The 24,830-nt window shown below is 42.2% G+C and overlaps 1 protein-coding gene across 3 annotated transcripts in view; it reads right to left on the reverse strand.

Moving 5' to 3' along the window:
- The window catches only part of tle2b (TLE family member 2, transcriptional corepressor b), a 216,200-nt gene that overhangs the window by 178,104 nt on the left and 13,266 nt on the right, over positions 1–24,830 (reverse strand). For all 3 annotated transcript variants that reach the window (XM_072914591.1, XM_072914592.1, XM_072914590.1), the window contains exons 2-3: positions 7,404–7,501; positions 3,407–3,470 (exon numbers count right to left, since the gene is read on the reverse strand). In XM_072914591.1, the coding sequence (XP_072770692.1) occupies positions 3,407–3,470; positions 7,404–7,501 (162 nt within the window). The remainder of the gene's footprint in view (positions 1–3,406; positions 3,471–7,403; positions 7,502–24,830) is intronic.

Genomic DNA, 24,830 nt, shown 5'->3' on the forward strand with positions numbered 1-24,830 from the left:
GTTGCATCTCGGAAAAAGCAAACACCCAGGACCAAGTCATGACAATATATGTTTTTTTCCTTCTTTATTATGCATTTTCGGCCGGTGCGACTTATACTCCGGAGCGACTTATACTCCGAAAAATGCGGTAGTGTACAGTGCAATCTACTAATAAAAGTTTAAATCAATCAATCAATCAATCAAAGCAACTACCATATTTTCCAGGCCATAGGGCATAATGGATTATAAGGCGCACTGCCAATGAATGGTCTATTTTTGACCTTTTTTTATATAAAAGGCGCACCGGATTATAAAGCAGATTAAATGAGTCATATTATAATTTTTTTCTAAATGTAAAAGACTTCATTGTTGTCTACATCAGTGTTTTTCAACCTTTTTTGAGCCAAGGCACATTTTTTTCATTGAAAAAATCCAGGGGGACACTATCCCATCCTCGTCGCCATTATTGTGCGCCAAACTTGTCACTTGTTAGTTCACTTATTAGCAATCTAAGCTTAATAATAGGGGTGTAACGGTACGCAAAAATTTTGGTTCGGTACATACCTCGGTTTAGAGGTCACGGTTTGGTTCATTTTCGGTACAGTAAGAAAACAACAAAATATACATTTTTGGGTTATTTATTTACCAAATTTGCAAAAATCTTCCACCAAAAATATTTTTCTTAGTGTAATATTTGATGTGAAGTAATGGGAACCTTGGATAGGTCAATAATTCATAATAACATTGATTTTGATTCAATATTATGTTTTGAGCAATGACAGTTTGAAAGAAAAAAAAACAGCTTTGTTTTATTAGTCAACATTGCAACTTTTTCTAAATTACATTTAACCTTTAAGCTTTTTTATTTCACTTTTGTTATGTTTTTGTTTATTTTAATAGTATTTTTAGAATGTGCCGTGGGCCTTTAAAACATTTGCTGTGGGCCGCAAATGTTTCACTTTTGACACCCCTGCTATAGATAATAAAACATTAAATGTGATAAATCTATTGATAAAAAGCATGCGCGTTTATCATAACTCTCTCTCTCTCTCTGTCTCTGCCCCTCCCTCACCAATGCTGCTGTTTGTTTTGTTTTCAACCCCTTCTTAACCCTGAACGTACATTGAAAATACACGCAACCCTAACTCAAAATGCCGGACATTTGAGGCATTTAAGAAACTCCGCCCTGACAGCTCCGCAAAAGAGGACATGTCCGGTGAAAAGAGGACGTATGGTCAGTCTATCCTAGCCCGTTAGCTGCTAGCATGCCGTGTGTTGTGCCTCGGTGTGCATTGTTTACACAACGTGCGTTACGCTACTTAATGTCCGTGTGGAAACTCGTTCGGTACACCTCCGAACCGAACCGGAACCCCCGTACCGAAACGGTTCAATACAAATACACGCTCTTTAGCTTTATTGTCAGCCACCTCGTACTTGCCGTATATTACAAATGTGAAGGCATAAAAATGATAAGAATTGCTCCTGACAGGCAAAATGAGCACTAAAGTTTAGTTCCCCAATAGTTACTTGGTGCATTATTAGTACATACAGCAAATATTTGTTGAAGCTTGGATTACTTTTCCACTTCAGCACTTTCTCATTGAAATGTACCGTATTTTTCGGACTATAAGTCGCAGTTTTTTTCATAGTTTGGCCGGGCTCCAGTGCGATTTATATATGTTTTTTTCCTTCTTTATTATGCATTTTCGGCAGGTGCGACTTATACTCCGAAAAATAGGGTAAATATTACTGTGTGAAGAAGTAAATAAGAATGCTGGAGCAGCCTGGACACTTCTATTGTTAGTGCTAACATTAGTGTTTGTGTGGCAGATGAAGTGTGTTCATATCTCCTCTCCTCTCTCCATCCTTTTAGTCCCAAACTCTTGCCTTCCCACGGGCGTGTCTATCCAGTAGAGATGCGCGGTTTGCGGGCACAACCGCGGAGTCCGCGGATTATCCGCGGATCGGGCGGATTAAATTTAAAAAAATTAGATTTTATCCGCGGGTCGGGTCGGGTCGGGTGGTTAAAAAAAAATTAGATTTTAAATAGATTCAGGCGGGTGGCAGTTAAACCAATTGGTAAATATATATACATAGTTAAATGTTGTTACCCACATACGAAAAACGAGCAGGCACCTGCAGCATATGCCACAACAGAAGAAAAAAAAGAAAAAGAGATGGACACTTTTACGGAGCGGAGAAGGCCCCCGACGCCTCGCCGGGGTCCGGGACCGAGGCCCCTTCCCCCGAGAGGGCCCCACCGGGAGCCGTAGCTGAGGCGATCCGCGAGAAGGGCCCGACGCACGTCCAGGGTCACCACCGCGCCCACCGCACCGACACCCCGCCTCGTCCGCCTTCGCCGCGGCCGGCGTCACGCGCAGCAGGTAAGCAGCTTACCTGCCCGCCACCCCCGTGGCCGGGGGCTCGTAACAGGGGTCACTCCGCGCGCTCCGCCCGCGCAGCTTACCTGCCCGCGCAGCTCACCTGCCCGCCACCCCTGTTGCCGGGGGCGCGTAACAGGGGTTACTCCGCGCGCAGTGCGCTCACGAAAGGGGTGGGGCTCACCCTGGTTGATATAGACAGCAGGACGGTGGCCATGGAAGTCGGAACCCGCTAAGGAGTGTGTAACAACCCACCTGCGGAATCAACTAGCCCTGAAAATGGATGGCGCTGGAGCGTCGGGCCCATACCCGGCCGTCGCCGGCAGCGAGACGCGCTTGGAGGTGCGCTCAGCGCGGCTCCCATATGATTGCGCACTGGTGTGCGTCTGGGTCGTGACAGCGTGGCACGCGGATGTCTGTACTGCATTGGATCAGTCTCCTTTCTTTAACAGGCAAAAGCTTTATAACCTCACTAATGCCTTGCATCGTCTATATTAGATATATAACAACGGGCGGGTGCGGGCGGGTGCGGTTCTGATCAAATGTTAGATCGGGTGGATTGCGGATGGTTGACGGCTTTCTGATGCGGTTGCGGATGAAATAATTGCCTATCCGCGCATCTCTACTATCCAGACCTCAGTCCTGATCCTGCCTGCCCTCCCAGGTTTATGAAAGGCGAGCAGTTTTGCAGACGTTGCATATGAAATCCTGCTGGGCTCTTCATGGATTTCGTAGCACAAAGGCTTAGAATGCATGCGAGGTGTAGAGACGCCGACAAAGACCAGCTCGGGCTCTAAGGCTGGCAGCAAAAACTGGACAAGAGTAGTCGTGGTGGAATTGTTTTTAAAAGCACACTTTGAGAGTTGCTGCACAAAAACTTGAGCAATGTTTGCGTAGTTGAGTTGACAAAATGAAATGCCATGTTGTGAATAAAAGCCCACAGGACTGCTGGACAGCATAAAGTGTGCACACTCACCATGATGTAGTGCATAAAGTGCGCATCAGACTCACCATGATGTAGTGCATAAAGTGTGCATGAGACTCACCATGATGTAGTGTCGCTGCATCTCCGTCTTCTCGCTGGCCAGCTTCTCACACTCCAGCTTCAGGCTGCATGAGGAGGAGGTAGAAAGCAGACACTTTACTTGCATGTGCAGTGTGGAAGTACACTGAATAGTCACTTACTTTAGTAACTAGCGATAAGTACACTGAATAGTCCCTTACTTTAGTAACTAGCGATAAGTACACTGAATAGTCCCTTACTTTAGTAACTAGCGATAAGTACACTGAATAGTCACTTACTTTAGTAACTAGCGATAAGTACACTGAATAGTCCCTTACTTTAGTAACTAGCGATAAGTACACTGAATAGTCCCTTACTTTAGTAACTAGCGATAAGTACACTGAATAGTCCCTTACTTTAGTAACTAGCGATAAGTACACTGAGTAGTCCCTTACTTTAGTAACTACCGATAAGTACACTGAATAGTCCCTTACTTTAGTAACTAGCGATAAGTACACTGAAGAGTCCCTTACTTTAGTAACTAGCGATAAGTACACTGAGTAGTCCCTTACTTTAGTAACTAGCGATAAGTACACTGAATAGTCACTTACTTTAGTAACTAGCGATAAGTACACTGAGTAGTCACTTACTTTAGTAACTAGCAATAAGTACACTGAATAGTCCCTTACTTTAGTAACTAGCAATAAGTACACTGAGTAGTCCCTTACTTTAGTAACTAGCGATAAGTACACTGAGTAGTCCCTTACTTTAGTAACTAGCGATAAGTACACTGAGTAGTCCCTTACTTTAGTAACTAGCGATAAGTACACTGAGTAGTCCCTTACTTTAGTAACTAGCGATAAGTACACTGAGTAGTCCCTTACTTTAGTAACTAGCGATAAGTACACTGAATAGTCCCACACTTTAGTAACTAGCGATAAGTACACTGAGTAGTCCCTTACTTTAGTAACTAGCGATAAGTACACTGAATAGTCCCTTACTTTAGTAACTAGCGATAAGTACACTGAGTAGTCCCTTACTTTAGTAACTAGCGATAAGTACACTGAGTAGTCCCTTACTTTAGTAACTAGCAATAAGTACACTGAATAGTCCCTTACTTTAGTAACTAGCGATAAGTACACTGAATAGTCCCTTACTTTAGTAACTAGCGATAAGTACACTGAGTAGTCCCTTACTTTAGTAACTAGCGATAAGTACACTGAATAGTCCCTTACTTTAGTAACTAGCGATAAGTACACTGAATAGTCCCTTACTTTAGTAACTAGCGATAAGTACACTGAGTAGTCACTTACTTTAGTAACTAGCGATAAGTACACTGAATAGTGCCTTACTTTAGTAACTAGCGATAAGTACACTGAGTAGTCCCTTACTTTAGTAACTAGCGATAAGTACACTGAGTAGTCCCTTACTTTAGTAACTAGCAATAAGTACACTGAGTAGTCATTTACTTTAGTAACTAGCGATAAGTACACTGAGTAGTCCCTTACTTTAGTAACTAGCGATAAGTACACTGAGTAGTCCCTTACTTTAGTAACTAGCGATAAGTACACTGAGTAGTCCCTTACTTTAGTAACTAGCAATAAGTACACTGAGTAGTCACTTACTTTAGTAACTAGCAATAAGTACACTGAGTAGTCCCTTACTTTAGTAACTAGCGATGACTTTGTTCTGTCTAATTGAGTAATCAGATAACTTTGTAGCCTAAATGCGTATTTCAGCAAAAAAAAAATGTAATACAATTTTTCTGCTAGCCATAACCTTCATTGCCTTCTATTTGTCTCATTTTAACCTTCATTACCTTCTATTTGTCTCATTTTAACCTTCATTACCTTCTATTTGTCTCATTTTACTTCATTACCTTCTATTTGTCTCATTTTACTTCTCTTCTTTCAGCTTCCATTGACCTTTTATTGACCTTCTAAGTATCTTCTTTTATATATCATTTTATACCTAATATTTCACTTCTTTTAGCTACTATTTTTCTTCTTTAGCTTCTATTTCTCTTTTTTCAGCTACTCTTTCTCTTCTTTCAGCTACTCTTTCTCTTCTTTTAGCTACTCTTTCTCTTCTTTTAGCTACTCTCGCTCTTCTTTTAGCTACTCTTTCTCTTCTTTTAGCTACTCTTTCTCTTCTTTTAGCTACTCTTTCTCTTCTTTTAGCTACTCTTTCTCTTCTTTTAGCTACTCTCGCTCTTCTTTTAGCTACTCTTTCTCTTCTTTTAGCTACTCTTTCTTGTCCTTTAGCTACTCTTACTCTTCTTTTAGCTACTCTTTCTCTTCTTTCAGCTACTCTTTCTCTTCTTTTAGCTACTCTTTCTCTTCTTTCAGCTACTCTTTCTCTTCTTTCAGCTACTATTTCTTTTCTTTCAGCTACTCTTTCTCTTCTTTTAGCTACTCTTTCTGTTCTTTCAGCTACTCTTTCTCTTCTTTCAGCTACTCTTTCTCTTCTTTCAGCTACTCTTTCTCTTCTTTTAGCTACTCTTTCTCTTCTTTTAGCTACTCTTTCTCTTCTTTTAGCTACTCTTTCTCTTCTTTTAGCTACTCTCTCTTCTTTTAGCTACTCTTTCTCTTCTTTCAGCTACTCTTTCTCTTCTTTTAGCTACTCTTTCTTGTCCTTTAGGTACTCGTACTCTTCTTTCAGCTACTCTCTCTCTTCTTTTAGCTACTCTTTCTCTTCTTTTAGCTACTCTTTCTCTTCTTTTAGCTACTCTTTCTCTTACTTTAGCTACTATTTCTTGTCCTTTAGCTACTCTTTCTCATCCTTTAGCGACTCTTTCTCTTCCTTTAGCTACTCTTTCTCTTCCTTTAGCCACTATTCTCTTCCTTTAGCGACTGTTCTCTTCCTTTAGCGACTATTCTCTTCCTTTAGCCACTATTCTCTTCCTTTAGCCACTATTCTCTTCCTTTAGTGACTATTCTCTCCCTTTAGCGACTATTATCTTCCTTTAGCGACTATTTCTCTTATTTTACTGTTACAGCTACTGTTTTTCTTCTCCTACCTTCTTTTAGCTACTCTTTCTCTTACTTTAGCTACTATTTCTTGTCCTTTAGCTACTCTTTCTCATCCTTTAGCGACTCTTTCTCTTCCTTTAGCTACTCTTTCTCTTCCTTTAGCCACTATTCTCTTCCTTTAGCGACTGTTCTCTTCCTTTAGTGACTATTCTCTTCCTTTAGCGACTATTCACTTCCTTTAGCGACTATTCTCTCCCTTTAGCGACTATTCTCTTCCTTTAGCGACTATTCTCTCCCTTTAGCGACTATTCTCTTCCTTTAGCGACTATTTCTCTTATTTTACCTACTTTAAGCTACTGTTTTTCTTCTCTTACCTTCTCTTAGCTACTATTTCTCTTATTGTAACCACTATTCTCTTCTTTTAGAGACTATTTCTCTTATTTTACCTTCTTTAAGCTCCTAGGATTCTGCTCTTACCTTCTTTTAGCTACTAGTTCTTTTCTTTAGCTACTATTCTCTTATTCTAGCTGCTATTTACTACTAGAGCCTACTCAGTGGCCTAGTGGTTAGAGTGTCCGCCCTGAGATGGGTAGGTTGTGAGTTCAAAAACCCCGACCGAGTCATACCAAAGACTATAAAAATGGGAGCCATTACCTCCCTGCTTGGCACTCAGCATCAAGGCTTGGAATTGGGGGTTAAATCACCAAAAATTATTCCTGGGCGCGGCACCGCTGCTGCCCATTGCTCCCCTCACCTCCCAGGGGGTGATCAAGGGTGATGGGTCAAATGCAGAGAATAATTTTGCCACACCTAGTGTGTGTGTGTGTGTGTGTGTGTGTGTGTGTGTGTGTGTGTGTGTGTGTGTGTGTGTGACTATCATTGGTACTTATACTTATTTCTCTTACCTTCTTCTTTAGCAACTATTTCTCTTCGTTAGCTACTAGTTCTTTTCTTTAGCTAATTTTCTCTCCTTTTGGCTACTGTTTATCTTCTCTTCTTGCATTCCCACTTTTACATGGTATACATGTCATTCATGAACATGTGCTACTAGATGGTGAGCCTGCATACCTGTGATACTGAGCCTGGAGGAACTGGAACTCCTCCTTGATCCGGTCCAGAGTTTCCAGGACGGTGAACTTGAAAGACTGGCCAGGTTGCAAGGGGACCTTCATGAGGAGAGGACAGACAGAGAAGACCATGATGAAAGACGGACATTGAAGTGCACGTGTGTGTGTGTGTGTGTGTGTGTGTGTGTGTGTGTGTGTGTGTGTGTGTGTGTGTGTGTGTGTGTGTGTGTGTGTGTGTGTGTGTAAGGGAAGATGAAAGTGAGAGGAAAGGTCACTTCCTCTTCCACACATCATAAAGCTGAGTCCTCTCTCTCCTCCTCCTCCTCCTCTAATGACTCTTCCGACTTCCCTCCCTCCCTCCCTCCCTCCCTCCACATTAGCATCCTCCACACTCTTGCCAGCTTGCTAATGTATTCCAGCCTACAAAGGGAGGAAATGTCATTAGAATAACTTAGAGGGAATCACGGCACCTGCTAAAAGCCAAAGAAGGAGCCACAAAACAAACACCTCTCAGGGGAAGGTACACACCCCTCATCCCCCCCCACCTTTCAACACACACACAACACAACCACACACACACACAACCTTTCTTCGCCACATTTGTCCTGTCGAGGGATGTTTTAGATCAGGGGTGCCCTAACATTTTCCCACTGAGGGCCACAGACTGACAAATGAAAGGATGCGGGGGACATTTTTGTAGCTTCCCCCTTCAAAACCAGTACAATATACATACAGGTTATAGATTTGTGTCAAAGAACTCGAAATTGCCAATTCCTTTAGACATTCCGGGTGAATGCTGAAGATCCTAGCAGTTAGCACGCTGTCCAGATAGCGTCAGGTAACAAACAATATGACCAAAACGGGTTTAAAAGCTTGCATGCTAACAGCAGTGTGCTAAGATGCTAACAATTGCATTAGTGAAAAAGCATGAAACTAAAAACAATTGAATATTTCCAATCAATCTGGGGTTAAAACCTTTGGGGTGTCATAACAGCGCCGCCATGTGGTGTGTCTGTCACAAAACTAATAGCACAAGCATACTTGCCAACCTTGAGACCTCCGATTTCGGGAGGTGGGGGGTTGGGGCGTGGTCGGGGTGGGGCGGGGGTGTGGTTAAGATATATATAAGAAATACTTGACTTTCAGTGAATTCTAGCTATATATATATATATATATATATATATATATATATATATATATATATATATATATATATATATATATATATACATATAAATAAATAAAAGAATTACTTGAATTTCAGTGTTCATTTATTTACACATATACACACACATAACACTCATCTACTCATTGTTGAGTTAAGGGTTGAATTGTCCATCCTTGTTCTATTCTCTGTCACTATTTCAGAACACACACATTACACAAATATACATTATAAAATCAATAAGAAAACGGGAGCTCTAATTTGGGGGTCTGAATTAGGATCAGAAGTTCCTATATAAACATTGCGCACTCACGTCGCCATTTTGTATTGATTACTGCAGCTGTGCACTGGATTCATTCACAAATACAAACTACAACTCACAAACACTTTAGAGTTAGGCTCCACCATCAGAATGTGTACTTAAACTTACAAAGATCACATGGATATTATTCAGTGAGTTGATTCACCAAAACTAACCTGTTATACAGGAGGAAAAAGCACACAGGACGTTTCAATTGTTCACAGACTGGTCGCGCTCATCAGAATGACAAGACACTTCCGGTCTGCAGGTGATAGCATTCAATTGGGAAGAAACGCCCTACTGCCCCCTACTGACCAATGTGAATACTGATAAATGTGTAATGACAGCTCCAAAAATGAATTCAAACCACAAAATAAAATAAATAAATCAACACAAAAATGTGACACATTATGGGTGGGTCACATATGCATGTACAGTAGATGGCAGTATTGTCCTGTTTAAAAGTGTCACAACATTGCTGTTTACGGCAGACCAACTGCTTTACGGTAGACGGAAACTTGACTGCTGTTGTTGTGTGTTGTTGCCGCGCTGGGAGGACGTTAATGAAACTGCCTAACAATAAACCCACATAAGAAACCAAGAACTCACCCTCCATCATTAGCTGTTTATATTGTGGGAAAGCGGACGTATGAACAGGCTGTCAACACGTCACTCAGGTCCGCTGCCACGCCCCCTCCAGCTCCGCCTGAATTTTGGGAGATTTGCGGGAGAAAATTTGTCCCGGGAGGTTTTCGGGAGAGCCGCTGAATTTCGGGAGTCTCCCGGAAAATCCGGACAATGTGTTATATATATACATATAAGTCAAGTATTTCTTATATATATATATATATATATATATATATATATATATATATATATATATATATATATATATATATATATATATATATATATATATGTGAAATACTTGACTTGGTGAATTCTAGCTGTAAATATACTCCTCCCCTCTAAACCACGCCCCCAACCACGCCCCCACCCCACCCCCCGACCACGCCCCCGCCCCCCTCCACACCCCACCTCCCGAAATCGGAGGTCTCAAGGTTGGCAAGTATGGTCATATGAAATTTTCATAAGCAGTACAGACGAAATTTGGTCTGCACCAATAAAAGTACCAAATTTGATACCAATCCCTACTATTGACTGGAAAACTACAGTGGGAAACACCAACACTTGCATCAGTGGACAGAAGCTAAAGTGATGTGGAAGGTAAACAACTAGTTGTCAGGACTACAACATTAGTCCAGTAGACATCGAGGGTTACTCGACTAAAACGACAACACAAGCATATGAACAATTCACACCAAAGAAATAAAGATACATAATGCATAAAGATATACCAAAGAGATCCGCCTGTAGCGCTACAGGATTGGCGGTTTCAGTGGTGAGCTTCATAGGTCTAGAGTAGACAAACAGAAGTCAATTCATTTCAATTAGTCCGATGTGTCAGGCTTGCCCCTGACAGTTTGGTTGTGTTTTAGTTTTTCCTCTGTGTGTGTAGTATTTCCTGTCAGCGCTCTTGTTTTGGTTCTGTTTCCTGTTTCTCCCTGAGTGCTGTGTCCCCTCAGCTGTGGCTGATTGGCACCTGGCCACACCTGGTGTCAATCAGCCAGCTGCTATTTATACAGTCACTGCTGGATTATTGATTGTCTTTCCTACTTGTCGATGCCAGTGTAGCTGTAAGCGGTAGCGGTAAGCTATTTATTGTAGATGTTTTGTAGCTTGCTGTCTTTTTGTTCCTCGTCTTCCAGTTCCTGTTTTTCTGGCATCCTGTTTCCTGTTCATTAGTGATGTGTTGATGAGGCGTCATGAAGCGTTTCGACACATTGCAAAACTGTATTGATACTGTGTCGATACTGTGTCACTAAATACTGACATCTGCTGGACATTAAAAATCCCTACAGGCAACCTATGGACCGACTCAACTGACACTGATTTGATGCCCTAGTACAGGGGTCACCAACCTTTTTGAAACCAAAAACTACTTCTTGGGTACTGATTAATGCGAAGGGCTACCAGTTTGATACACACTTAAATAAATAAATATATTGTCATTTGTAAGTTACACGTAAGTGTGATTTAAACAAGAATAGCTAAATAAATACATTTATATATATAAAAAAATTGGTATTTCTGTCTGTCATTCCGTCATACATTTTTTTTTCCTTTTACGGAAGGTTTTTTGTAGAGAATAAATGATGAAAAAAAACACTTAATTGAACGGTTTAAAAGAAAAAAATTACATAAAATTTTGAAACATAGTTTATCTTCAATTTCGACTCTTTATAATTCAAAATTCAACCGACAAAAAGAAGAGAAAAATTAGATTATTTGAATCTTTTTGAAAAAATTTAAAAAAGAATTTATGGAACATCATTAGTGATTTTTCCTGATTAAGCTACATTTTAGAATTTTGATGACATGTTTTAAATTGGTTAAAATATATATTATTTTAACAAATTGGACCAAGCTATATTTCTAACAAAGACAAATCAGTATTTCTTCTAGATTTTCCAGAACAACAATTTTAAAAGAAATTCAAAATACTTTGAAATAAGATTTAAATTTGATTCTACAGATTTTCTAGATTTGCCAGAATAATTTTTTTGAATTTTAATCATAGTAAGTTTGAAGAAATATTTCACAAATATTCTTCGTCGAAAAACCAGAAGCTAAAATATTTATTATTCTTTACAATAAAAAAAAAAAAATTACTTGAACATTGATTTAAATTGTCAGGAAAGAAGAGGAAGAAATTTAAAAGGTAAAAAGGTATATTTGTTTAAAAATCCTAAAATCATTTTTAAGGTTGTATTTTTTCTCTAAAATTGTATTTCTAAAAGTAATAAGAAGCAAAGTAAAAAATAAATGAATTTATTTAAACAAGTGAAGACCCATCCATCCATCCATTTTCTACCGCTTATTCCAAGTGAAGACCAAGTCTTTAAAATATTTTCTTGGATTTTCAAATTCTATTTGAGTTTTGTCTCTTTTAGAATTAAAAATGTGGAGCAAAGCGAGACCAGCTTGCTAGTAAATAAATACAACTTAAAAAATAGAGGCAGCTCACTGGTAAGTGCTGCTCTTTGAGCTATTTTTAGAACAGGCCAGCGGGCGACTGATCTGGTCCTTACGGGCTACCTGGTGACCGCGGGCACCGCGTTGGTGACCCCTGCCCTAGTATATACAATAATATAAACCAAGTCATTGTATTTCATTTAGGTTTATTTCATATCTTCATTTAAATAAAAATATATTTGTATCTTTTTTAGATACAGTCAATAAATAATGTGAACATGTATCATAACATGGAAATCTAAGAGAACGTGTTGTGGATGATTGTGGACTGGGAATTGTTTTAATTTAATTTTTTTACACATTTTTATTTAAAAAAAAAAAAAAAAGTTTTTCCGACATATTACATTTTAGACGATTTCTCTTCTTAGTTATTATTTCTCCGGCTGTAGAAAAGACCCGCTCACAGGGCACAGAGGAGGCGACACAGTTGGCGTATCGGTCACATGACCAAAACAGCTCATGATCGGTCACGTGACTTTCTAAAACCGACACAGGGTTTTGCTCTATGAGCTCGACGCATGCGCCGATGCATCGGTGTTGCCGGACCCATCACTACCAGTGTTCATAGTTCCTGGTTTGTGTTTTTTCCTTTACTTTATGAACATTAAATCTTGTTTTCCCGCACAATGCCTTCCGCCTTCTCTGCATCTTGGGGTTCGTCACCTACAAACTCTGACACGATGGTGGAGGTCAGGACGTGGTGGCTTCCTTCACTAATTCCTCCGCAGAGCTAAAGTGAGTTGAGGCAAGGCAGCGTGAGGTTGTCTAGATGGGCACATTACGCCAACTCTGTGTGTGTTTGTTTGTTTGGGGGGGCGAAGTGGAGTTGTTCTGTCAGCAGATCCCCGCTCACCTTGATATATACACAGCACACACCATGGGGGGGCTTGGAGGGTAGATTGAAATAGTGATACAACACATATGGCCGTGACACCATGTAGATTTCCAACACATGCACAAGCCTATAAAACACACACACACACTTCAAAGTGGAAGTTGGCGAGGTGGGCAAAAAAGCGAGATAGTGTGACGGACAGACGGGTGGATTGAGTGAGGTTCTTACAGAGGAGATGATGCTGACTGAGTAAGATAACCCCCCCCCCCCGTTCATCCCTCTCACACGAATGGGAGGAAGATGATGATGAAGGGCAGACTTTTATTCTCTAGTCAACGCAGGTGTGTGAAGTGAAGTGAATTATATTTATATAGCGCTTTTCTCTAGTGACTCAAAGTGCTTTACATAGTGAAAGCCAGAGGTGGGTAGTAACACGCTACATTTACTCCGTTACATCTACTTGAGTAACTTTTGGGATAAATTGTACTTCTAAGAGTAGTTTTAATGCAACATACTTTTACTTTTACTTAAGTATATTTATAGAGAAGGAACGCTACTTTTACTCCGCTACTTTTATCTACATTCAGCTCGCTACTCGCTACTAATTTTGATCGATCTGTTAATGCACGCTTTGTTTGTTTTGGTCTGTCAGACAGACCTTCAAAGTGCCTGCCTTACTGGTGACGTTTTACTTCGTTCCACCAATCAGATGCAGTCACTGGTGACGTTGGACCAATCAAACAGAGCCAGGTGGTCACATGACCTGACTTAAACAAGTGTAAAAACTTATTGGGGTGTTACCATTTAGTGGTCGATTGTACGGAATATGTACTGTACTGTGCAATCTACTAATAAAAGTTCCAATCAATCAATCAAAAGTGTGAAGGAAAAAAGATACTTTTTTATTTCAACCGTACATCCCGTCAAAAGCCTAAAGACTGACCGCACATGAGGACGTTCCTGTCTTCACAATAAAAGTGCCGCTCCATCGCGCCTGCGCTTTCAAAATAAGAGTCTCCGAAAGCCAGCGCAAACAAGCTAGCAAGCTACGGAGTTTGACGCCAATGTATTTCTTGTAAAGTGTATAAAAACGAATATGGAAGCTGGACAAATAAGATGCCAAAAACCCACCACTTTCATGTGGTATTAGACAGAAGGAGGAACTTTTCTTCTCCTCCATTTGAAAACGTGGACGTTATCATCACTACTGTCTGATTACAATCAACGCAAGTCATCAGAATCAGGTAATACACCAACTTATATTCTAGTCTTCATGAAAGAAAGGAATCTATATGTTAAACATGCATGTATATTCATTAAAACACCTTTAACATGTAAACAAAAACAGCAAAATAAATACATATAAATTATATACTGTATATATCAATGTATATATATATATATATATATATATATATATATATATATATATATATATATATATATATGAGTGTGTATGTTACTCATCAGTTACTCAGTACTTGAGTAGTTTTTTCACAACATACTTTTTACTTTTACTCAAGTAAATATTTGGGTGACTACTCCTTACTTTTACTTGAGTAATAAATCTCTAAAGTAACAGTACTCTTACTTGAGTACAATTTCTGGCTACTCTACCCACCTCTGGTGAAAGCCAATATCTAAGTGACATTGAAAGCAGTGTGGGTGGCACTGGGAGCAGGTGGGTAAAGTGTCTTGCCCAAGGACACAACGGCAGTGACTAGGATGGCGGAAGCAGGGATCGAACCTGGAACCCTCAAGTTGCTGGCACGGCCACTCTAGCAACCGAGCTATACCGCCCCGTGTAACACTACACCAGGGGTCGGCAACCCAAAATGTTGAAAGAGCCACATTGAACCAAAAATACAAAGACAAATCTGTCTGGAGCCGCAAAAAAATTAAAAGCCATATTACATACAGATAGTGTGTCATGAGATATAAATTGAATTAAGAGGACTTAAAGGAAACTAAATAACCTCAAATATAGCTACAAATGAGGCATAATGATGCAATATGTACATATAGCTAGCCTAAATAGCATGTTAGCATCGATTAGCTTGCAGTCATCCAGTGACCAAATATGTCTGATTAGCACTCCAACAAGTCAATAACATCAACAAAACTCACCTTTCATACACAACCTTAAAGGTTTGGTGGACAAAATGAGACAGAAAAAGAAGTGGCATAAAACACGTCCTAGAATGTCGGAGAAAGTTATACATGTAAACAAACTATGGTGAGTTCAAGGACAGCAAAAATTAGTAGGACAAAATGGCGCTCGCCAAATACTGGAATCAGTGAAGCATGTTTAATATAAACAGTGTGCTTTATAACAATTAGGGAGGTTTGTGTCATGTTTGTCCTCCTACAGAAACCATATTAAAACAAAAAATTGATTTTTTTTTTCCCCCTCATCTTTTTTCATTTTTCATACATTTTTGAAAAAGCTCCAGAGAGCCACTAGGGTGGCGCTAAAGAGCCGCATGCGGCTCTAGAGCCGCGGGTTGCCGACCCCTGTCATAGACCATTTGTCTAATGATTATAAAAATTAGGGATGTATAAATCTTAGTACACTTGTAAATTTAAATACAGCGTCCTTATCCAACTGTGGGGAAAATTAGCATTGGGCTAATTTTGTCCACTCCATTTTGCATCAATTGTTTGAAGACATGATTAATGGACAAAGTGAATGAACTGATTGATTATCAATGTCCATCTCCAGTTGGACATGAACACATATGAGGTACAAAAAGCCTTCTAAGATCCAGAGCCAGTCTTGGTTCCAGTAGCAACGAGCGGAGACTCTTGCTTGAGGTCATTTAAGCAGAGTTGAAGATAAAAGGGACCTGAGGGGGGGGCGGAAACGTGTAGAATATTTACAAAGAGGCGTATGTAGGCCAGCGCAAACATTTGTTGTTGAAGTTGTCTCCCTTGTGCTGCGACAGATGGCGGTGCAGACTGTTTGGGGGTCCGATAGGCTGTCACCAAGGGCCAGAAAAACAGCCCATCGCCTCCTGTGTTGTCATGTGTGTGTGTGTGTGTGTGTGTGTGTGTGTGTGTGTGTGTGTGTGTGTGTGTGTGTGTGTGTGTGTGTGTGTGTGTGTGAAAGAGTACTAATGCAGGCGTCATAAAGGATCCTGATACCAAAAACTGATCTCGTTAAGCTAGGTGGTGCATGGGAAGGAGTGGGGAGGGAGGGGGAAGGGGAGGGGTCTCACACACACACACACACACACACACACACGCACACACGCACACACACGCACACGATACTCGGGGGACAGCAGTCAATCACAAACTGGAGGAGGTGCACGGGCAAAGCAGGGAATTAGGGAAGATTATCTATGGCGAGTGGAGGGAGGGTAGGGGAGGGCGGAGTAAGCAAAGGGTGGGTGAGATCTGTTTTGACTGGATCACATAACAGGATGGAGGCGGTGTCATCACCACCTGTGTCAGTGTCTTGACTGGCTTGGATAATGCCCGTAACAGACGTGCAAATGATGGTTCATGGCAGAATGGAGAGCACTCGTTGGCTGGAACTAGCAGAGGGGCCATATTATGATTGAAATCACTTCCTTGTGGTCTACTTCAGTGTTTTTCAACCACAGGTGTGCCGTGAGATATAGTCTGGTGTGCCGTGGAAGATTATGTAATTTCACCTATTTGGGTTACAAATATTTTTTGCAAAGCAGTAATTATAGTCAGGGGCGCCGCTAGGGATTTTGGGCCCCATGAAAAGAATCCTGCAGCCACCAAACCAGATCCCCTCAACGCCTTGACTCCGCCAAGAAATTCTGTCCATAAAAGTTCAGAACAGAATGGGTGACAAAGGGCAGCCTTGGCGGAGTCCAACCCTCACTGGAAACGTGTCCGACTTAATGTCAGCAATGCGGACCAAGCTCTGACACTGATCATACAGGGAGCGGACCGCCACAATCAGACAGTCCGATACCCCATACTCTCTGAGCACTCCCCACAGGACTTCCCGAGGGACACGGTCAAAATCCTCTCTCCAAGTCCACAAAGCACATGTAGACTGGTTGGGCAAACTCCCATGCACCCTCAAGGACCCTGCCGAGAGTATAGAGCTGGTCCACAGTTCCACGACCAGGACCAAAACCACACTGTTCCTCCTGAATCCGAGGTTCGACTATCCGGCGTAGCCTCCTCTCCAGTACACCTGAATAGACCTTACCGGGAAGGCTGAGGAGTGTGATCCCACGATAGTTAGTTCCCCTTCTTACAGAGAGGAACCACCACCCCGGTCTGCCAATCCAGAGGTACCGCCCCCGATGTCCACGCCATGCTGCAGAGTCTTGTCAACCAAGACAGCCCCACAGCATCCAGAGCCTTAAGGAACTCCGGGCGGATCTCATCCACCCCCGGGGCCTTGCCACCGAGGAGCTTTTTAACTACCTCGGCAACCTCAGCCCCAGAAATAGAAGAGTCCACCACAGATTCCCCAGGCACTGCTTCCTCATATCATAAGACTTCCCGTAAAATAAAGCCAATAATGAAATGTTCTCATGGTGCCTTTTATTTTGAAAAGTTTCGAAATACATTTTGATACCGGTAACAAAATATTGGTATTGGGACAGCACTTGTTGGAACTATACGCTCCTTTGTATTAGAAATGGCAACAGCGCAGGATGCATGTGCATGTACGAGCCAGTCTGCCCCGCAACAAGAGGATAGTGAAAAAGAAGGAGCTTATTGACTACAAAGGCGGACTCGCGCAAAGATCCCCGGGTAAATCTCTACCATATATGGAGATATCCGCTGACATCACCCTTGGTAGAAATGTCACAAAATACCCCCTTTAACCAGTTTGCTGTCTAAAGCAAGCACCTGAGCATCGACTGCAAAATAATCCACCACGGGGATAGAGAAAGCTATGAATGCCAGCACTTTGATAAAGAAGGTGAGAAACATTGCTGAATTGAAGAAAGAAGTCAAGTGCTAAAGTGGCGTCCCCTTTGCTCGTCACCGTCTTCACCAACCAAAAACAACTCAATGATTGTAAAAAGTGATGTTAAATGTTCATTTATACATTCTAGTCTTCATTTATATGTGCTACATTGTCTACTGTGTGTAGAACTAGTACCCAAAGTCGCTTTACATGTAGAACCCATCAATATGAGTTGGGAAATTGTGTTAGATGTAAATATAAACGGAATACAATGATTTGCAAATCCTTTTCAAGCCATATTCAGTTGAATATGCTACAAAGACAACATATTTGATGTTCAAACTCATTAAAAAAAATTTTGTTGCAAATAATCATTAACTTTAGAATTTGATGCCAGCAACACGTGACAAAGAAGTTGGGAAAGGTTGCAATAAATACTGATAAAGTTGAGGAATGCTCATCAAACACTTATTTGGAACATCCCACAGGTGTGCAGGCTAATTGGGAACAGGTGGGTGCCATGATTGGGTATAAAAGTAGATTCAATGAAATGCTCAGTCATTCACAAACAAGGACGGGGCGAGGGTCACCACTTTGTCAACAAATGCCTGAGCAAATTGTTGAACAGTTTAAGAAAAACCTTTCTCAACCAGCTATTGCAAGGAATTTAGGGATTTCACCATCTACGCTCCGTAATATCATCAAAGGGTTCAGAGAATGTGGAGAAATCACTGCACGTAAGCAGCTAAGCCCATGACCTTCCATCCCTCAGGCTGTACTGCATCAAGAAGCGACATCAGTGTGTAAAGGATATCACCACATGGGCTGAGGAACACTTCAGAAACCCACTGTCAGTAACTACAGTTGGTCGCTACATCTGTAAGTGCAAGTTAAAACTCTCCTATGCAAGACGAAAACTGTTTATCAACAACACCCAGAAACGCCGTCGGCTTCGCTGGGCCTGAGCTCATCTAAGATGGACTCATGCAAAGCGTAAAAGTGTTCTGTGGTCTGACGAGTCCACATTTCAAATTGTTTTTGGAAACTGTGGACGTCGTGTCCTCCGGACCAAAGAGGAAAAGAACCATCCGGATTGTTCTAGGCGCAAAGTGTAAAAGGCAGCATGTGTGATGGTATGGGGGTGTATTAGTGCCCAAGACATGGGTAACTTACACATCTGTGAAGGCACCATTAATGCTGAAAGGTACATACAGGTTTTGGAGCAACATATGTCATACTTGCCAACCTTGAGACCTCCAATTTCAGGAGCTAGAGGCGGGGGCGTGGTCGGGGGTGGGGCGGGGGCGTGGTTGGGGGTGTGGTTAACATATATATATATATATAAGAAATACTTGACTTTCAGTGAATTCTAGCTATATATATATATATATATATATATATATATATATATATATATATATATATATATATATATATATATATATATATATATAGCTAGAATTCACTATATATATATATATATATATATATATATATATATATATATATATATATATATATATATATATATATATATATATATATATATATATATATATATAAATTAAAATAAATACTTGAATTTCAGTGTTCATTTACAAACTACAACTCACAAACACTTTAGAGTTAGGCTCCACCATCAGAATGTGTACTTAAACTTATAAAGATCACATGGATATTATTCAGTGAGTTAATTCACCAAAACTAACCTGTTATACAGGAGGAAAAAGCACACAGGACGTTTCAATTGTTCACAGACTGGTCGCGCTCATCAGAATGACAAGACACTTCCGGTCTGCAGGTGATAGCATTCAATTGGGAAGAAACGTCCTACTGCCCCCTACTGACCAATGTGAATACTGATAAATGTGTAATGACAGCTCCAAAAACGAATTCAAACCACAAAATAAAATAAATAAATCAACACAAAAATGTGACACATTATGGGTGGGTCACATATGCATGTATAACAGGTTAGTTTTGGTGAATTAACTCACTGAATAATATCCATGTGATCTTTATAAGTTTAAGTACACATTCTGATGGTGGAGCCTAACTCTAAATGCATGTACAGTAGATGGCAGTATTGTCCTGTTTAAAAGTGTCACAACATTGCTGTTTACGGCAGACAAACTGCTTTACGGTAGACACTTGTTGTGTGTTGTCAACACGTCACTCAGGTCCGCCTGAATTTCGGGAGTTTTTCGGGAGAAAATTTGTCCCGGGAGGTTTTCGGGAGAGGCGCTGAATTTCGGGGGTCTCCCGGAAAATCCGGGAGGGTTGGCAAGTATGACATATGTTGCCATCCAAGCAACGTTACCATGGACGCCCCTGCTTATTTCAGCAAGACAATGCCAAGCCACGTGTTACATCAACATGGCTTCATAGTAAAAGAGTGCGGGTACTAGACTGGCCTGCCTGTAGTCCAGACCTGTCTCCCATTGAAAATGTGAAGCCTAAAATAGCACAACGGAGACCCCCGGACTGTTGAACAACTTAAGCTGTACATCAAGCAAGAATGGGAAAGAATTCCACCTGAGAAGCTTCAAAAATGTGTCTCCTCAGTTCCCAAACCTTTACTGAGTGTTGTTAAAAGGAAAGGCCATGTAACACAGTGGTGAACATGCCATTTCCCAACTTCTTTGGCACATGTTGCAGCCATGAAATTCTAAGTTAATTATTATTTGCAAAAAAAAATAAAGTTGAACATCAAATATGTTGTCTTTGTAGTGCATTCAACTGAATATGGGTTGAAAAGGATTTGCAAATCATTGTATTCCGTTTATATTTACATCTAACACAATTTCCCAACTCATATGGAAACGGGGTTTGTAGAATAATAGAAAACCTTCATTACAAAGTGTTATTTTTTCAGTTGATTTCACTGCTTACGTGCATTGACTACATTTGCTGCACCAATTAGTGTAAGCTATTGTATGGCAATTTAGACGCAAGAGAAGTGGTCATAAAGTTGAGTGAACTCCTGCAAAGTGTCATATGTAAGCTGGCACAAGGTCTGTGTGGAGTGGCAGCGTGTTAGGTAAAGGCGTCCTTGCACAACACTGCCACGCCATATTGCAATCCTCCATCTGGTGGCTGACGTCGGAGCGATTGGTTTCGCATTCTGTCTGAGAGCCATCATCTGAGGCTTTGTTAGTCTCTCTCGGTTCATCTTTTATAACAGGCCACTTCTGGTTTTTTTCCACGCCGCTGGAAATGAGAGCGCAAGTGTGGAACAGATGCACATCTGCGAGTGATTGGGTAAGAAATAATTCGATCTGGCGGCTCGTCCTCTTCGCGTCTCCCCGTTTAGCCCCCGGCGGGCTCGGCAGGATCTGCACGGCGTGAGCGGGCGAGCCCGTGCAAGAAGGCCTGAGCAAACACAAAAACTTGTTCCTGCCTTCCACTTCCACCACTCCTTCTTCATTTTGCATGAAGGCGTCTGGGAGACATGCAGAGACACGTCGGGAAAGAGCATGAAATAATAATTGGCTGGTGAAATATTTAGGGGCACAAGGCACAATGAAAATATGAGAGACGCCAAGTATTGGCCGAGACGTCTGCAACAACACGCTGCTTTTTTGGACTGAAGGCTGTGTAGTCCTACCACAACATTGTGTCACGTACAAACACAAAAGGCAAGTGGAGAAGCTCGATCAGGTGGGACTTTAATCATTGGGTTCATTTCATGCACTAGGCGAGTGCATACTTGCCAACCTTGAGACCTCCGACACCGGGGGTGGGGCGGGGGGCGTGGTTGGGGGCGTGGTTAAGATATATATATATATAAGAAATACTTGACTTTCAGTGAATTCTAGCTATATATATATTTTTTTTTATTACATATATATATATATACATATATATGTATACATATATATTAGAGATGCGCGGATAGGCAATTATTTCATCCGCAACCGCATCAGAAAGTCGTCAACCATCCGCCATCCACCCGATGTAACATTTGATCAGAACCGCATCCGCCCGCACCCGCCCGTTGTTATATATCTAATATAGACGATGCAAGGCATTAGTGAGGTTATAAAGCTTTTGCCTGTTAAAGAAAGGAGACTGATCCAATGCAGCACAGACATTCGCGTGCCACGCTGTCACGACCCAGACGCACACCAGTGCGCAATCATATGGGAGCCGCGCTGAGCGCACCTCCAAGCGCGTCTCGCTGCCGGCGACGGCCGGGTATGGGCCCGACGCTCCAGCGCCATCCATTTTCAGGGCTAGTTGATTCGGCAGGTGGGTTGTTACACACTCCTTAGCGGGTTCCAACTTCCATGGCCACCGTCCTAGCTGCTGTCTATATCAACCAGGGTGAGCCCCACCCCTTTCGTGAGCGCACTGCACGCGGAGTGACCCCTGTTACGCGCCCCCGGCAACAGGGGTGGCGGGCAGGTAAGCTGCGCGGGCGGAGCGCGCAGAGTGACCCCTGTTACGAGCCCCCGGCCACGGGGGTGGCGGGCAGGTAAGCTGCTTATCTGCTGCGCGTGACGCCGGCCGCGGCGAAGGCGGACGAGGCGGGGTGTCGGTGCGGTGGGCGCGGTGGTGACCCTGGACGTGCGTCGGGCCCTTCTCGCGGATCGCCTCAGCTACGGCTCCCGGTGGGGCCCTCTCGGGGGAAGGGGCCTCGGTCCCGGACCCCGGCACTCCGTAAAAGTGTCCATCTCTTTTTCTTTTTTTTCTTCTGTTGTGGCATATGCTGCAGGTGCCTGCTCATTTTTCGTATGTGGGTAACAACATTTAACTATGTATATATATTTCCCAATTGGTTTAACTGCCACCCGCCTGAATCTATTTAAAATCAAATTTTTTTCTATTTCAACCACCCGACCCGACCCGACCCGCGAATAAAATCTAATTTTTTTTTATTTCATCCGGACTCCGCGGTTGTGCCCGCAAACCGCGCATCTCTAATATATATATATATATATATATATATATATATATATATATATATATATATATATAAATAAAAGAAATACTTGAATTTCAGTGTTCATTTATTTACACATATACACACACATAACACTCATCTACTCATTGTTGAGTTAAGGGTTGAATTGTCCATCCTTGTTCTATTCTCTGTCACTATTTCAGAACACACACATTACACAAATATACATTATAAAATCAATAAGAAAACGGGAGCTCTAATTTGGAAGTCTGAATTACGATCAGAAGTTCCTACATAAACATTGCGCACTCACGTCGCCTTTTTGTATCGATTACTGCAGCTGTGCGCTGGATTCATTCACAAATACAAACTACAACTCACAAACACTTTAGAGTTAGGCTCCACCATCAGAATGTGTACTTAAACTTATAAAGATCACATGGATATTATTCAGTGAGTTGATTCACCAAAACTAACCTGTTACACAGGAGGAAAAAGCACACAGGACGTTTCAATTGTTCACAGACTGGTCGCGCTCATCAGAATGACAAGACACTTCCGGTCTGCAGGTGATAGCATTCAATTGGGAAGAAACGCCCTACTGCCCCCTACTGACCAATGTGAATACTGATAAATGTGTAATGACAGCTCCAAAAACGAATTCAAACCACAAAATAAAATAAATAAATCAACACAAAAATGTGACACATTATGGGTGGGTCACATATGCATGTACAGTAGATGGCAGTATTGTCCTGTTTAAAAATGTCACAACATTGCTGTTTACTGCAGACGAACTGCTTTACGGGGGACGAAAACTTGACTGCTGTTGTTGTGTGTTGTTACCGCGCTGGGAGGACGTTAATGAAACTGCCTAACAATAAACACACATAAGAAACCAAGAACTCGCCCTCGATCATTTGCTGTTTATATTGTGGGAAAGCGGACGTGAGAACAGTCTGTCAACACGTCACTCAGGTCCGCATGGAGCTGGAGGGGGCGTGGCCTCCAGCTCCGCCTGAATTTCGGGAGATTTTCGGGAGAAAATTTGTCCCGGGAGGTTTTCGGGAGAGGCGCTGAATTTCGGGAGTCTCCCGGAAAATCCGGGAGGGTTGGCAAGTATGGGCGAGTGTGATGTGCAGCACATACCTGCTAGCCACCACATGACTCATATCAACACCTCAGAAGTGCCGTTTATTGGCCATAATGGAGGTGAATGTTCCTACCTGAAGGGAGCGGCTCCACGCTGCATGGATGTACACAATCAGCCATAATTACAGCATCTGTGATCGGCGTTGAAAGGCATTAATTGGCAATGGCGATCGCGTATTGATCGGTGGTTGATGGATCAGCACATCCCTAATTACAGTCATGCTGATGTCTGTCAGGGTTTCTGCTTAATTGATCATGGTGGCCCAGCATGGCAAAATAAAAGCCGTTACACCTTAAAAACAAGCGTGGTTTTTTTTACGTGAAAACAAATTAAAGTAATTTAATGGATTGTAGGGCAGCACGGTGTTACAGGGGTTAGTGCATGTGCCTCACAATACGAAGGTCCTGGGTTCGATCCCCGGGCTCGGGTTCTTTCTGTGTGGAGTTTGCATGTTTTCCCCGTGACTGCGTGGGTTCTACTACGGCTTCCTCCCACCTCCAAAGACATGCACCTGGGGATAGGCCCCTCCCACCTTCAAACACATGCACCTGGGGATAGGCCCCTCCCACCTCCAAAGACATGCACCTGGGGATAGGCCCCTCCCACCTTCAAAGACATGCACCTGGGGATAGGCCCCTCCCACCTCCAAAGACATGCACCTGGGGATAGGCCCCTCCCACCTCCAAAGACATGCACCTGGGGATAGGCCCCTCCCACCTCCAAAGCCAAAGACATGCACCTGGGGATAGGCCCCTCCCACCTCCAAAGACATGCACCTGTGGATAGGCCCCTCCCACCTCCAAAGACATGCACTTGGGGATAGGCCCCTCCCACCTCCAAAGACATGCACTTGGGGATAGGCCCCTCCCACCTCCAAAGACATGCACCTGGGGATAGGCCCCTCCCACCTCCAAAGACATGCACCTGTGGATAGGCCCCTCCCACCTCCAAAGACATGCACTTGGGGATAGGCCCCTCCCACCTCCAAAGACATGCACCTGGGGATAGGCCCCTCTCACCTCCAAAGACATGCACCTGTGGATAGGCCCCTCCCACCTCCAAA

The sequence above is a fragment of the Nerophis lumbriciformis genome, linkage group LG14, assembly GCF_033978685.3.
Source record: "Nerophis lumbriciformis linkage group LG14, RoL_Nlum_v2.1, whole genome shotgun sequence".
NCBI lineage: Eukaryota > Metazoa > Chordata > Actinopteri > Syngnathiformes > Syngnathidae > Nerophis > Nerophis lumbriciformis.